The sequence below is a fragment of the Vicia villosa genome, linkage group LG4 (assembly GCF_029867415.1).
Source record: "Vicia villosa cultivar HV-30 ecotype Madison, WI linkage group LG4, Vvil1.0, whole genome shotgun sequence".
Lineage (NCBI taxonomy): Eukaryota > Viridiplantae > Streptophyta > Magnoliopsida > Fabales > Fabaceae > Vicia > Vicia villosa.
The window spans coordinates 17488988-17501566 of NC_081183.1; the positions used below are offsets into that span (position 1 = coordinate 17488988).

The 12579-nt window shown below is 42.3% G+C and overlaps 1 protein-coding gene across 1 annotated transcript; it reads right to left on the minus strand.

The window, feature by feature from the left end:
• Window positions 1–637: 637 nt before the first annotated feature.
• Window positions 638–9866, minus strand: LOC131596829 (uncharacterized). The gene is made up of 4 exons (XM_058869566.1): window positions 9561–9866; window positions 8617–9479; window positions 4366–7656; window positions 638–4109 (listed from the first exon to the last, which is right to left on the minus strand). The coding sequence occupies exons 1-4, from the start codon at window positions 9864–9866 to the stop codon at window positions 638–640; spliced, it is 7932 nt and encodes a 2643-aa protein (XP_058725549.1).
• Between the last annotated feature and the right edge of the window lie 2713 nt (window positions 9867–12579).

A 12579-nucleotide genomic window follows, 5' to 3' on the forward strand; every position in this document is an offset into this window, starting at 1 on the left:
TATGATGGTTCTACCTCGTCCACCATCCCAAGTACTCAAAATCTTTAAGCAATTCTATTTGTTTTAGTTCATGTTCTTTTTGTAGGACTTCGATGTTAGAAATGCAATGCTTACCAAAATAATTGGACGCTTTTGTAAACAGAACAGTAAAAATAAAACGATGTAGGAATTTTTTGAATGAAACATCTTTTATTAATGAAAAGGAATGCCTAACATAGGCGAGTACACCAGGAAGCGGCCCCTTAAGGAGGTGGCCACCAAAAAGAAAAACAACTAGAATTTACAAACATGGCAACGTAAGAAAAGATTCCATTGGGTTCCAATCTTGCTATGCCTCGCAGATCTTCGATATTCCTTCTGCTTTGCTTTCCGAAATGGATGAATGGATTGATCCTTCGCCCTTGTGAGCCCTCCACTTATGGTGACTAACTATGCTCGAGGATCTAATGCACGACGCAGTCATTCGCTTTTTGTCCCTCTTTTGCCTGGACCGCCCTTTCGGGTTTTCAATCCACCAGGACCCCTTTTTTGCCTAAGTCGCCCTTTCGGGTTTTCAACTTAGCGGGTGTACTTTATTTCTTTTTCATTCTTTTTCCTGATCTTTTCCTTTTCTTTTATTTTTATTTTTTGATCAGGTTTATGCGAAGTATTTTTTAACCGCGTCGGCATTCACGGGAAGTGGGAAGTCTTCGCCATCCATAGTTGAGAGGATCATGGCGCCACCTGAGAAGACTTTCTTTACGACATAAGGCCCTTCGTAATTCGGAGTCCACTTTCCCCTAGGATCGTTGTGAATAGGCAGGATCTTCTTGAGCACAAGGTCACCAACCTGAAAGTGTCGAGGTCGAATCTTCTTGTCGAAGGCTCTCTTCATCTTCTTTTGATAGGCTTGCCCATGGCATATGGCCGCTAGTCTCTTTTCATCAATGAGGTTCAATTGGTCAAATCTGGTCTGAACCCAATCAGCTTCACTGAGCTTCACATCTGTTAATACCCTTAATGAAGGAATCTCAACCTCAACCGGAAGAATCGCTTCCATGCCATATACCAACGAGAAAGGAGTTGCCCCTGTGGAGGTGCGCACCGAGGTACGATAACCATGTAAAGCAAAGGGCAACATCTCATGCCAATCCTTATAAGTGACCACCATCTTTTGCACAATCTTCTTGATGTTTTTATTGGCCGCCTCAACTGCGCCATTCATCTTTGGCCGATACGGGGAGGAGTTATGATGCGTAATCTTGAAATTCTCGCATAATTCCTTCATCATCTTGTTATTGAGGTTGGATCCATTATCAGTGATAATTCTCTCAGGAACCCCATAACGACAAATTATATGGTGCTTGATGAAGCGAGTCACTACTTGCTTGGAGACATTTGCATAAGACGCAGCTTCAACCCACTTGGTGAAGTAGTCAATAGCAACAAGGATGAAACGATGTCCATTAGAGGCGGTGGGCTTAATTTCCCCAATCATATCGATGCCCCACATAGCAAATGGCCAAGGGGATGTCAACACATTCAGAGGAACCGGAGGTACGTGAACCCTATCTGCATACACTTGACATTTGTAACATACCACCACATGGTTGAAACAATCATGTTCCAAGGTCGACCAATAATAACCTGCTCTCAATATTTTTCTAGCCATGGTGTGCCCACTTGCATGTGTGCCAAAGGATCCTTCGTGTACCTCTTGCATGATCTTTGCTGCTTCGTGTCTATCCACGCATCTGAGCAACACAGAATCAAAGTTCCTTTTGTACAACACACCTCCAGCAATGAAGAACTTGGCAGATAGTCTCTTCAGAGTTTTCCTATCTGTGAGGGAAGCACCCTCAGGATACTCTTGGGTTTCCAGGAATTTCTTAATGTCATAAAACCATGGTTTCTCATCAGGCACATTATCAATGACACCACAGAATGCAGGTTCATCCAACCTTTTGATCACAATTGACGGCGCTTCATTGTCCCATTTGACTTTGAACATGGATGCTAAAGTGGCCAAAGCATCAGCCAAGTGATTTTCCTCTCGAGGGATGTGATCGAAGGTGATCTCATCAAAGTATTGAGCCAATTTCACCACATGTTCTCTATAGGGAATCAAGTTGGGGTGGCGTGTTTCCCAATCTCCGTTGATCTGACTAATCACCAAAGCAGAATCTCCATAAACTGCGAGATTTTTAATCCTCAAATCAATGGCCGCCTCAATACCATATATACAAGCCTCGTATTCAGCCACATTATTGGTACAATCAAAACAAATCCTGGCCGTAAATGGAATATGAAAACCTGTTGGAGAAGTAAGCACAGCCCCAATACCATTACCCAATGCATTAGAGGCACCATCGAACACGAGCGTCCATCGCGCCCCTGGTTCAGGTCCTTCCTCTTGATCTTGACTTTCGGGAATTTCTGCCACGCACATTATATCTTCATCAGGGAACTCAAAGTACATAGACTGGTAATCGTCCACAGGTTGATGTGCAAGATAATCAGCAATTACACTACTTTTAATGGCCTTCTGAGTAGTGTATTGGATGTCATATTCTGTCAAGATCATTTGCCAACGGGCAATCCTCCCTGTCAATGCCGGTTTCTCAAATATATATTTGATTGGGTCCATCTTTGAAATCAATAAAGTGGTGTGAGTCAACATATACTGTCTCAGTCGGCGAGCAGCCCATGCCAAAGCACAGCAAGTTTTCTCGAGTAGTGAGTATCTTGATTCACAATCGGTAAACTTTTTGCTAAGGTAATAAATTGCGTGCTCTTTTCGACCGGACTCGTCATGCTGACCCAGCACACACCCCATTGAATTCTCGAGGACCGTCAGGTACATAATCAAAGGTCTACCTTCCACTGGAGGCATGAGGATTGGAGGCTCTTGTAAATACTCTTTAACCTTATCAAACGCCTTTTGACAATTGTCATCCCACTTTATTGCCTGATTCTTTCTCAATAGCTTGAAGATAGGTTCACACGTGGCGGTAAGGTGTGAGATGAACCTTGCAATATAATTTAACCTTCCCAAGAATCCACGAACCTGTTTCTCAGTTCTCGGCTCAGGCATCTCTTGTATAGCTTTTACCTTGGCGGGATCGACCTCGATACCCCTTTCACTTACGATGAAACCAAGCAACTTTCCTGATCTCACTCCGAAGGTGCATTTATTGGGATTCAACCTTAACCTGAACTTTCTTAACCTTTCAAACAATTTCTTCAGATGAACCAGGTGCTCTTCTTCAGTATGGGACTTTGCAATCATGTCGTCCACATAGACCTCAATTTCTTTATGAATCATGTCGTGAAACAAAGTCACCATGGCTCTTTGATAGGTTGCCCCAGCATTCTTTAATCCAAACGGCATGACCTTGTAACAAAAGGTGCCCCAAGGCGTAATGAATGTTGTCTTTTCCATGTCCTCGGGCGCCATCTTTATTTGGTTGTAACCAGAAAAACCGTCCATGAAGGAGAAAACTGAGAACTGAGCAGTATTATCTACCAATACATCAATGTGAGGAAGCGGGAAATCATCCTTCGGGCTCGCCCTATTCAGATCTCGATAGTCGACACACATTCGTACCTTCCCATCTTTCTTAGGTACAGGTACAATGTTGGCGACCCATGGTGGATAAACTGTTACAGCAAGAAAACCTGCATCAAACTGCTTCTGAACCTCTTCTTGGATTTTCTTGGACATATCAGGACGTGTTCTCCTGAGTTTCTGTTTGACGGGCGGAGAATTTTCTTTAAGGGGTAGCCTGTGCACCACAATATCAGTATCTAATCCCGGCATATCTTCGTAAGACCAGGCGAAGATATCAGAATACTCTTTCAACATTCCAATCAACTTTTCTTTCACACCCTTATTCAAAGAAGCCCCTATTTTAACCTCCCTTCTCATCTCTTCGGTGCCAAGATTCACCGTCTCAATAGGCTCTTGATGTGGCTCGATCACTTTCTCTTCTTGTTTCAGCAATCTGGCCAACTCGTCAGGCAATTCACAATCTTCTTCATCCCCTTCTTCAGCGGTGTAGATAGGGTTGTCAAAGTCATAACGAGGCATAGCAAGATCGTTGTCAATAGAATCCGGAGGAGAGGTGGATCTGCATGGATTATGATTTATGCTTTATTTTAGAATGGGGGGATGATGATGAATAAGAAACGTTGCCATTTTTTTTTATTAATTATAAATATAAAAGTAAAAACGAAAGACAGGGAACAAAATATTTGAATGCAAAAACGTCCTTTTATTAATGATTTTAACATTGAAAAACAACAAATGAGGCCCTACATATGTTCACTGTGTCTTGGGCAGAACACATGAATTATTGCATGATAAACAAAAACAAACATTATTACTTTTGATCAAGAGCAATTGAGATGATGTCTTCGGATGACCAGTTGAGAAGCTTCTGTCCCGGGACACACGGCTTGATCCATTCTTCAATGTCATAATCACTATCCACATCATCATCAACAGCGCAAATATGATCCTTGACGATGCCAGCACTAGAGAACTTGATCGGGACGAAGGTTCCGGGCTTCTTGGAGGCCTCACTAGATGAACTCTGACCCAACTGATATCCAATCCCACACTTATCCTGCTTGATTGGTAGATCCAAGACTCGGCCCCATCCTTCAGGATGACCAGATTCAACCACAGCTTTGGCTTCCTTTAGTGAAGACATAGGAGCCTCCAACTTCCTCTTTTCAACATAAGGGATCTTGATAGTCTGGACAGCCTCAAACGCTTGACAAGGTGTTTCGTGGACCTCCCCTTCCACATCAATATATTTGAAAGTCGCAAGATGGCTTACCACATGCTCTTCCTCCCCACATATTGTGACTATCTTCCCTTGAGTGGCGAATTTGAGTTTCTGATGCAATGTGGAAGTCACGGCCCCAGCAGCATGGATCCATGGACGCCCCAGGAGACAACTGTAGGCCGGGTGGATGTCCATCACAAAGAAAGTAATAGTGAAGAGTTGAGGACCTATCATCACTGGAAAATCAACCTCCCCAAATACTGATCTCTTTGACCCATCAAAGGCTCGCACTGTCAATTCACTCGGCCTTATCTCGACACCAGAGTAATCCAGCCTCATCAAAGACGACTTCGGTAATACATTCAGAGAAGATCCATTATCCACGAGAACACGAGATAACATAGTCCCTTTACATTCCACTGATATATGCAAAGCTCTATTATGGTTTCTACCTTCGGAGGGCAAGTCTGCATCAGTGAATCCCAATCCATTACCAGCATTGATGTTTGACACCACCCCTTCAAGTTGATTCACTGAGATCTCTGGAGGGACGAAAGCAGTACTTAAAAGTCTCAACAAAGCGTTTCGATGTGTCTCCGAACACAAGAGCAACTGCAAGATCGAAATCTTTGATTGAGTTTGACTCAATTGGTCAACCACTTTATACTCACTTTTCTTGATGATCTTTAGGAACTCTTCCATCTCTTTGGCCACAGTATCTTCAGAGTTAGAGCTTTGCCCCGGATCTACCGTATCTTCTACCACTCTTTTCCCTTTTGCTTGAGCTAGAGCTTCTGTATTGTCATCGCGAGTATTCTGGGGAGGATTGAAAATACGACCACTTCTCGTCATTCTTCCAATGCCAACAACATTATCAACATCTTCTTTCTCAACCGGTGCTTTAATCTCATACTCGGCCCCTTGGTAGAAAACTTCTCCGCCATAATTCCATGGGATTGCTTTCTCACTAGTATATGGGATGGGACCAGGCAACGTGATGACCAAAGGCGGCGCTCTGGCAGGAATCGGGATCTTAGTAGGAGTATACGGGATGGATAGCACATTGATTTCATTCTTGACTGACTTTGGATGTCGCACATGCTCAAACTGTAGATACCCACTATCTATCAACTGTTGAATCCCATCTTTCACCTTGTCACAAACTGAGGAGGTGACCATACAATCAGTACAGAATTCTCCACAACCAGCGTATAGTCTCATCCTCAATAATTCCTTCTTCAATAATGGCAACAACGATCCCAATTCGATAACATCCTTGACCAAGTAAATGTCTTCAACAATATCGATGGCATTTGCGGCATGAGTTCCATGGGAAGGCATAGGATTTTGTACAACATTAGGTCCTTGAGTAGGGGTGAACTCAATAGCTTTTGAATCGAGCAGATCCTGTACTTTATGCATGAATCCTATGCAATGTTCAATATCATGCCCAGCAGCCCCAGAATGAAACTCACAGTGGGCATTAGCATCATAGTTAGGAGGAAGCTTAGCAGGTGGAGGGCCCATGGTACGAAGTTGCACCAAGTCCCCATGTAAGAGATGAGCGAGTAATTGTGCATATGTCATAGGTATGGGATCAAAAACTCTTGGTGGCCTCGACTTTTGCTGATACTGACGTGGGGGATGCCTCTGCTGTTGTTGTGGTTGTTGTTGAAGAGGAGTACTCGGTATAGTAACAGCGGCTACCTGTGGATAAACATGGCCTTTACCTTTACCATAGTAAGCAGCACTTGTTTCACCTTCTCTCTTCTTAGCAAAGCCGTTATATGGTTTCTTCCCTCCTGCCCCAGAAGAGGAACTAGCAGCACTCGGATTCTGTATTCTACCAGCCTTAATCCCACTTTCAATTCGCTCACCAATCATAACCAACTCGGCAAAACTTGAGGATGCAGAGCAGGCGGAGTAGTATTGGCCCTCCAGAGTGTTGGTGAACAAATCCATCATTTCTCTTTCCAACATAGGTGGCTGGACTCTAGCTGCCAACTCGCGCCATTTCTGTGCATATTCTTTGAAGGACTCATTAGCTTTCTGGGATAGATTCTGTAACTGAGTGCGATTTGGTGCCATGTCAACATTATATTGATACTGCTTTATGAAAGCATCAACTAGGTCCCTCCAACTTCGGATATTAGCTCTCTCCAGTCTCATATACCATTCCAAGGATGCCCCAGTCAGGCTATCTTGGAAGAAGTGCATCAACAGTCCTTCGTCCTCAGAGTACACATGCATTTTGCGATAGTAAGCTCGGACATGTGTCTTAGGACAAGTATTCCCCTTGTACTTCTCAAAATCTGGCACTTTGAATTTTGGCGGCACACGGACACCAGGAACCAAACCCAAGTCATTAATGTCCATACCGAGTCCTTGGCCTTCCATGGCCCTCATCCTTTCCTCCAGTCCTCTGAACAACCTTCCAGCATCATGTGGAAATCCCAACTCACTTTCAGGAAATAGATCCTCATGTCGATCTTCTTCCAACACGGGGATGGCAGCAGCTCTTCTGATTTGTTGTGTGGCTTGTCCTTCAGGAATGGGCTGGGGAGGCCCATAAGGATTACCTTGATTAGCAGCAGGAGGAATTACACCAGGTCCTCCGATCACAGATTCACCATTGACACGAATATCAGCAGGGTTTCTTTGCGGGGGGTCCGCAACAACCTGAGCAACTGTGTCCATCCTGATTCTGAGTTCTTCTTGGCGATCAGCCATGTTTTGCATGACTTCCATGAACTGAGCCATTTGAGCAGTAACCTGAGTTCTCATCTGAATAAGATCGTCCCTTAACTGATCCATTTGCAGTGAGTGATTAGCCCTTGTGTAGTAGCGATGTGTAGGCGGAGGTGCAATTGCTGAAAGAGAAAACCTGATCAGTCAGATAAGAACACCATCTGATGTACCTGTTTGTGCATGATGTGCATGAGGTGCATGTGTGCATATGATGTGAGGTGCCATTTTCAGGGTATCCAAAATATTTAATATTAATCAAGAATGTTTAACAATGTGACAAAAGATAAGCATCAAGAGGAAACAAAAAGACTCAAATTTCATTAATAATCTCTTTTTGAATTTGGGCATACCCATACATTGACAAGATAGTTCAAACAACAGAAAAGATAAAGGACCCCATCCAACAAGCCTGGTGGTGGTCGTGAAATACAAGCTCAAACACTAATCCATCTGGGTGTAAAACAAAGGTCCTCCTTGTTTAAAGTGCTCGTCGCTCCACTTCTTAGTTTCATCAAACATCTTCTTAGTCACTTCTCGGTCTCTTCCTTTGACAAAACTTTGAATCACCACATCTTTGCGAAACAACTGCCCATCTAACATATCACAGTGGGCCACCAAGCTCTCACATCCTTTGCAATCAGGGAGGGTATTCTTTTCAGATGTACTTTCCATTTCTGCTATCTGGTTTCTGAGCTTTGCATTCTCTTCTGTTAGTCGAGCGGAACGGAGATGACTACCTTTGAGTTGTGTCTCCACGGCTAACCTTTGAGTAATTTCCTCTTCAAGCTTCTTCTTGATTGCTACCCTCTGAGTGGTTTCCTCTTCAAGCTTCTTTTTCAAACCCTTTACCTCGGCCCTAGCCTCTTTCTCTACTCTGAGCTTGTGAGCCCTTAAATCTTCTCTGTACTCTTGCTTGAGCTTTTCTTCTGCTTTCTTTACCGCTTCTTCTATAACCCTTTGATGGTCCTCAATACGAACAGTGGTAACTCTTTCACCCTTTTCAGTTCTAGCCCTTTTTTGAACTCTGGAAGATCCTCCTTTCAGTATTTTAACCTCATGTGCTAATTCAGCCCTTTTCTGATCCACCAAGAAGTACTTTATTTTAGCGTCTTCCCCTTTTTCTCGCAACCTGATATTCTCCACATGTACTTGGTTGTACTCCTCAGCTGGTACAGTGGCAGTTAAAATCTCAGGTGGTTGTTCATATAGAGGGCTAACCTTCGGGAAAGGCAGCAGGCGCTCCTTAACTCTTTCTTCAACCCATTCAGTATAAGCTTTCTTAGCAATAGCATTCTTTCCCCCCAAGGTAGTTCGGTCTTCTGTATGAATTTTGTTCCACGCACTCCTTACTTTCTCCAAACCATCCGGATTGGTTCCTTTTTCAAAGCAAACGGACTCAAATATCTCTTTATCCAACGGCTTGTCCTTCAGTACAAAACCCAACTGGCGCAGTGCTAGCTTCGGATTATAGTTGATAACTCCTTTTGTCCCTATGAGAGGAACATTGCCAAAACTTCCACATCTGGTTATAACTTGCTCAATGTCCGTTCGGAGGTGATACCAAACAATATCATTAGCAGTAAGTCCCATAATCCTTTGGGGCCACTTCTGTGAATCTCTTGTAGTGACAAATGCTCCGCTTTTAGGCAAATGTGAAGAAAACCATTCGTACAGTATTGGCAAACAACCCCCAACTGATCCCTTTTTTCCATACCTAGAATGGATGGCATAATAAGTGTCGGCCAACAGAGTGGGTACAGGATTTTGATCCATGAAGAGGCAAATGGCAGTGAGATCAACAAAATTTGGAATATTCGGGAACATCACTAATCCATAGATCATGACGGCCAGGAGAGCATTGAATTCTTTCCACTTTTCCTTATCAGCAAGGGTTTCAGCTTCCCTCATCAGAAATTTCACATAGAATCCATGGGTCCCACCATTAGGCTTCCAGTTATCCTTAACGTCCTTCATGCTCAAATAAAGAGCACCAGCAATGCGATCCATTTTGGGCTTTTCAGGTGCACACACAAAAGGAACCTTAGGTTGAACTTTGATTTGAAGAATGTGTGCATACTCTTCGAGGGTAGGGGCTAGTTGGTAATCTTGAAAGGTAAAGCAGCGCAGCTCAGAATCATAAAACTGAAGAAGAGTGTAGAGACCCCACTCATCAATACGAGTAGTTAACATAAGCAGAATATGGCCATAAGTCTTTCTGAATTCATCCAAATTTTGCCCAGTAACTCGGGTGCTCAATCGAACCAAAGGTGTTATATCCTCACGGTAGAAACTGCAAGAGAAGGTATGCTTCGTAGTCTTTTTGTTGACGGTCACACTGTTAGCCATTCTTGATGAGAAGTGTTGACTTTGGATACCTGAAAAATGGCATGCATATGAATGTTAATCTCTTTTCTCTTTTTCTCTTTCTTTCTTTTTTCTTTTTTTTTTGAAATTAAACATGCTATGATGATTATGATGCAATGAAAGCTCCTCCCCACATAGGAGAAGTGTATGTTTCTTCTGAACAGGATCGGATGTCGCAGGACCAAAAATCCGGCATAGATACCGCAAACCCATGAGAACCATAGTCACCAACATAACAGAACAGTCACCAACGGTACCTGTCATGAATATCCCACCCCACTCACAGGTGAATCTAGGTCAAGGTAGGTCAAAAGGTCTCCAGCGTTAGCAACTCTCCTGAAACACCATCATTGTTGCAAATACATGCCAACAACGGTATCCCATTCGAGTCTCAGCTGGTCGTGGGTCTCATGATCGCAATCAACAGAACCTGACATTCTGTTGGCGTCATGACTATCCACTCTATCCTAGGTATCCTATGTGTCCACTCTGGCCTGGGTATTGGGCCTTTTACCTCATAGAACAACCCACCCAACCTGCAAAACAGAACAGAAGACCCCAAGGAACACAGAATATAATCCATATGCATGATATGCAAACAGGAATAAACATGATATGCAAGCAAAAAAGTAAACATGTAAACATATATACAAGGTATAGACATAAAAACAAATAAACACCCAGTAAATAAACAAACAAACGCAGGCTAGGATCGACTCACTAAGGATGGACCAGCAACAGGTCTATCAACGTCCCCAGCAGAGTCGCCAGCTGTCGCTACCGCGAAAAATGGATCAGAGTCGCCACTAATATATTCATCCCATCGCGGGAAAGGAATACCAGAAAACCTAACTCAGAATAAGAACAAGGTCTTTCGACCAGAGAACAGGGCACGGGAGTCGGTTACGCAAGGGGAAGGTGCTAGCACCCCTCACGCCCATCGTACTCGATGGTATCCACCTATGTTTGTTTCTATCTAAAGGGTGTATCTAAAGTCTAAAACCTAAATGCGAATGCATGCGAAAGAAATACGGGGAAAAGAAGGAATTATTTACAAGTGTGTTCGCTTAGGCCCCGCGACCCAATGCCTACGTATCCTTTTCAGGAATCAGAACGACCGTAGTTCGGCTCCATAGTTTCCATTTGTTTTGTGTTTTTTAGTTGAACAGAGGTTAAGGTCACAATCCACGATGCTCGACCTTTGGAGACTTATACGCCTAGTTTTGGAAAGGACTTAACTTGTTCTTAAGCGCCTAACAAGGCAAAAGAATGAACTTGGGTTTGTGTTTTTTATGTAACTACATGATGAACAAAACCCAATACAAGGTTTCGCACCACTTCGTCACTTTGTTTTAATTCGAGCCTTTATTAAGTGTTTTAAATGTTTTTGGTTGAGTATTTTTTAAGGGAATTTACTTTGCGATTTGAATCACATAAAATGTATAATGATCGAGAAGCAGATTAGGGAATGAATCCCACTCACTTCTATCCCATTATATAATGATCGAGAAGCAGATTAGGGAATGAATCCCACTCACTTCTCTCCCATTAATTAATGTTTGAGAAACAGATTAGGGAATGAATCCCACTCATTTCTCTCCCATTATGTAGTGACCGAGAAACAGATTAGGGAATAAATCCCACTCATTTCTATGCCACTAAGTGATTGAGAAACAGATTAGGGAATGAATCTCACTCATTTCTCTATCACTTTCTTAATGTGATTCGCATCTTTATTTATTAGTGTTTTAAAGTTGAAAAAGAAAAAGAATGAACAAAGGGGAACTAACCTATTCTCTAATCTAAGTTATTCTAATTCCTACTTCTAATGGCCCTAAGGTCAAGGATAACTATCCTAACCTATCTCAATTCCTCTTAACAAAGAAGGAAGAGTCTAAGGGAACATGGCAAAAGAATGGAGTTACAACTCCAACAAGATGAGAAGAGAGGGCAGTAGCAAATCAAGGAAATAAGTGTCCTAAATCAAACACAAAAGCCATATGGCACTACATGAAAATATTCACAAAGAGTTACCAAAGTATCGCATAAATCGTCACTTAACAATTAGCGAACAAACATCCATTAATCGAAACAAAAAGCAAATGAAAAAACATGAACAAAGCTTAAAGTCAGTAGCAATTAGTTCATTTATAGGTCCAAGACCTTGTACCAATCTATGTTAGTCAATTAACTTGAAACAAACAAAGTTCTAACAAAACTATACAAGATTAAGTCAAAACTAGTTAGTAGAATTCAAATTAGGAGTGAAGTTAGAAAGATGTGATCAAATGTTATAAGTCAGTAGCTAATGACCTCTAATAGGTGTCTAAACAATCATGGAATCAAGTCACAAAGTCTCATACAAAATTATAGGTCATTTGGACAAGTTATGATACAATCGTTACCAAAAGCGCATTATCTACATGTAAGAAAGGAGAATTCAAGTAAAATAAGAAGAAACGATTTAAAAATCTAATTCCAGGTCTTAGGACCTCTAAACATCCCTAATTATATGTACAAAAAGAAACTAAGTCAATTGCATAAAGGTAGAGCAAATTATAGGTCAAATTCGCATGGTTATCCGTTTAGGAACGCACACAAATCGGGTATAGAAAACCTAATAGAAACCTAACCAAAACATGGAATTGGACTTTTGTTTTTTTCACACAATATGGTATATGAGTCTACTGATATC

Excerpts from the sequence above, each read along its gene's own strand:
- LOC131596829 (XM_058869566.1), bottom strand. The coding sequence starts at position 9,866 with ATGGCTAACAGTGTGACCGTCAACAAAAAGACTACGAAGCATACCTTC. Across the intron at positions 9,480-9,560 it reads AAATCAAAGTTCAACCTAAG|GATAACTGGAAGCCTAATGG; the intron begins GTTCCTTTTGTG and ends AAGGACGTTAAG. Across the intron at positions 4,110-4,365 it reads TCAATTGCTCTTGATCAAAA|ATCCACCTCTCCTCCGGATT; the intron begins GTAATAATGTTT and ends TAATCCATGCAG.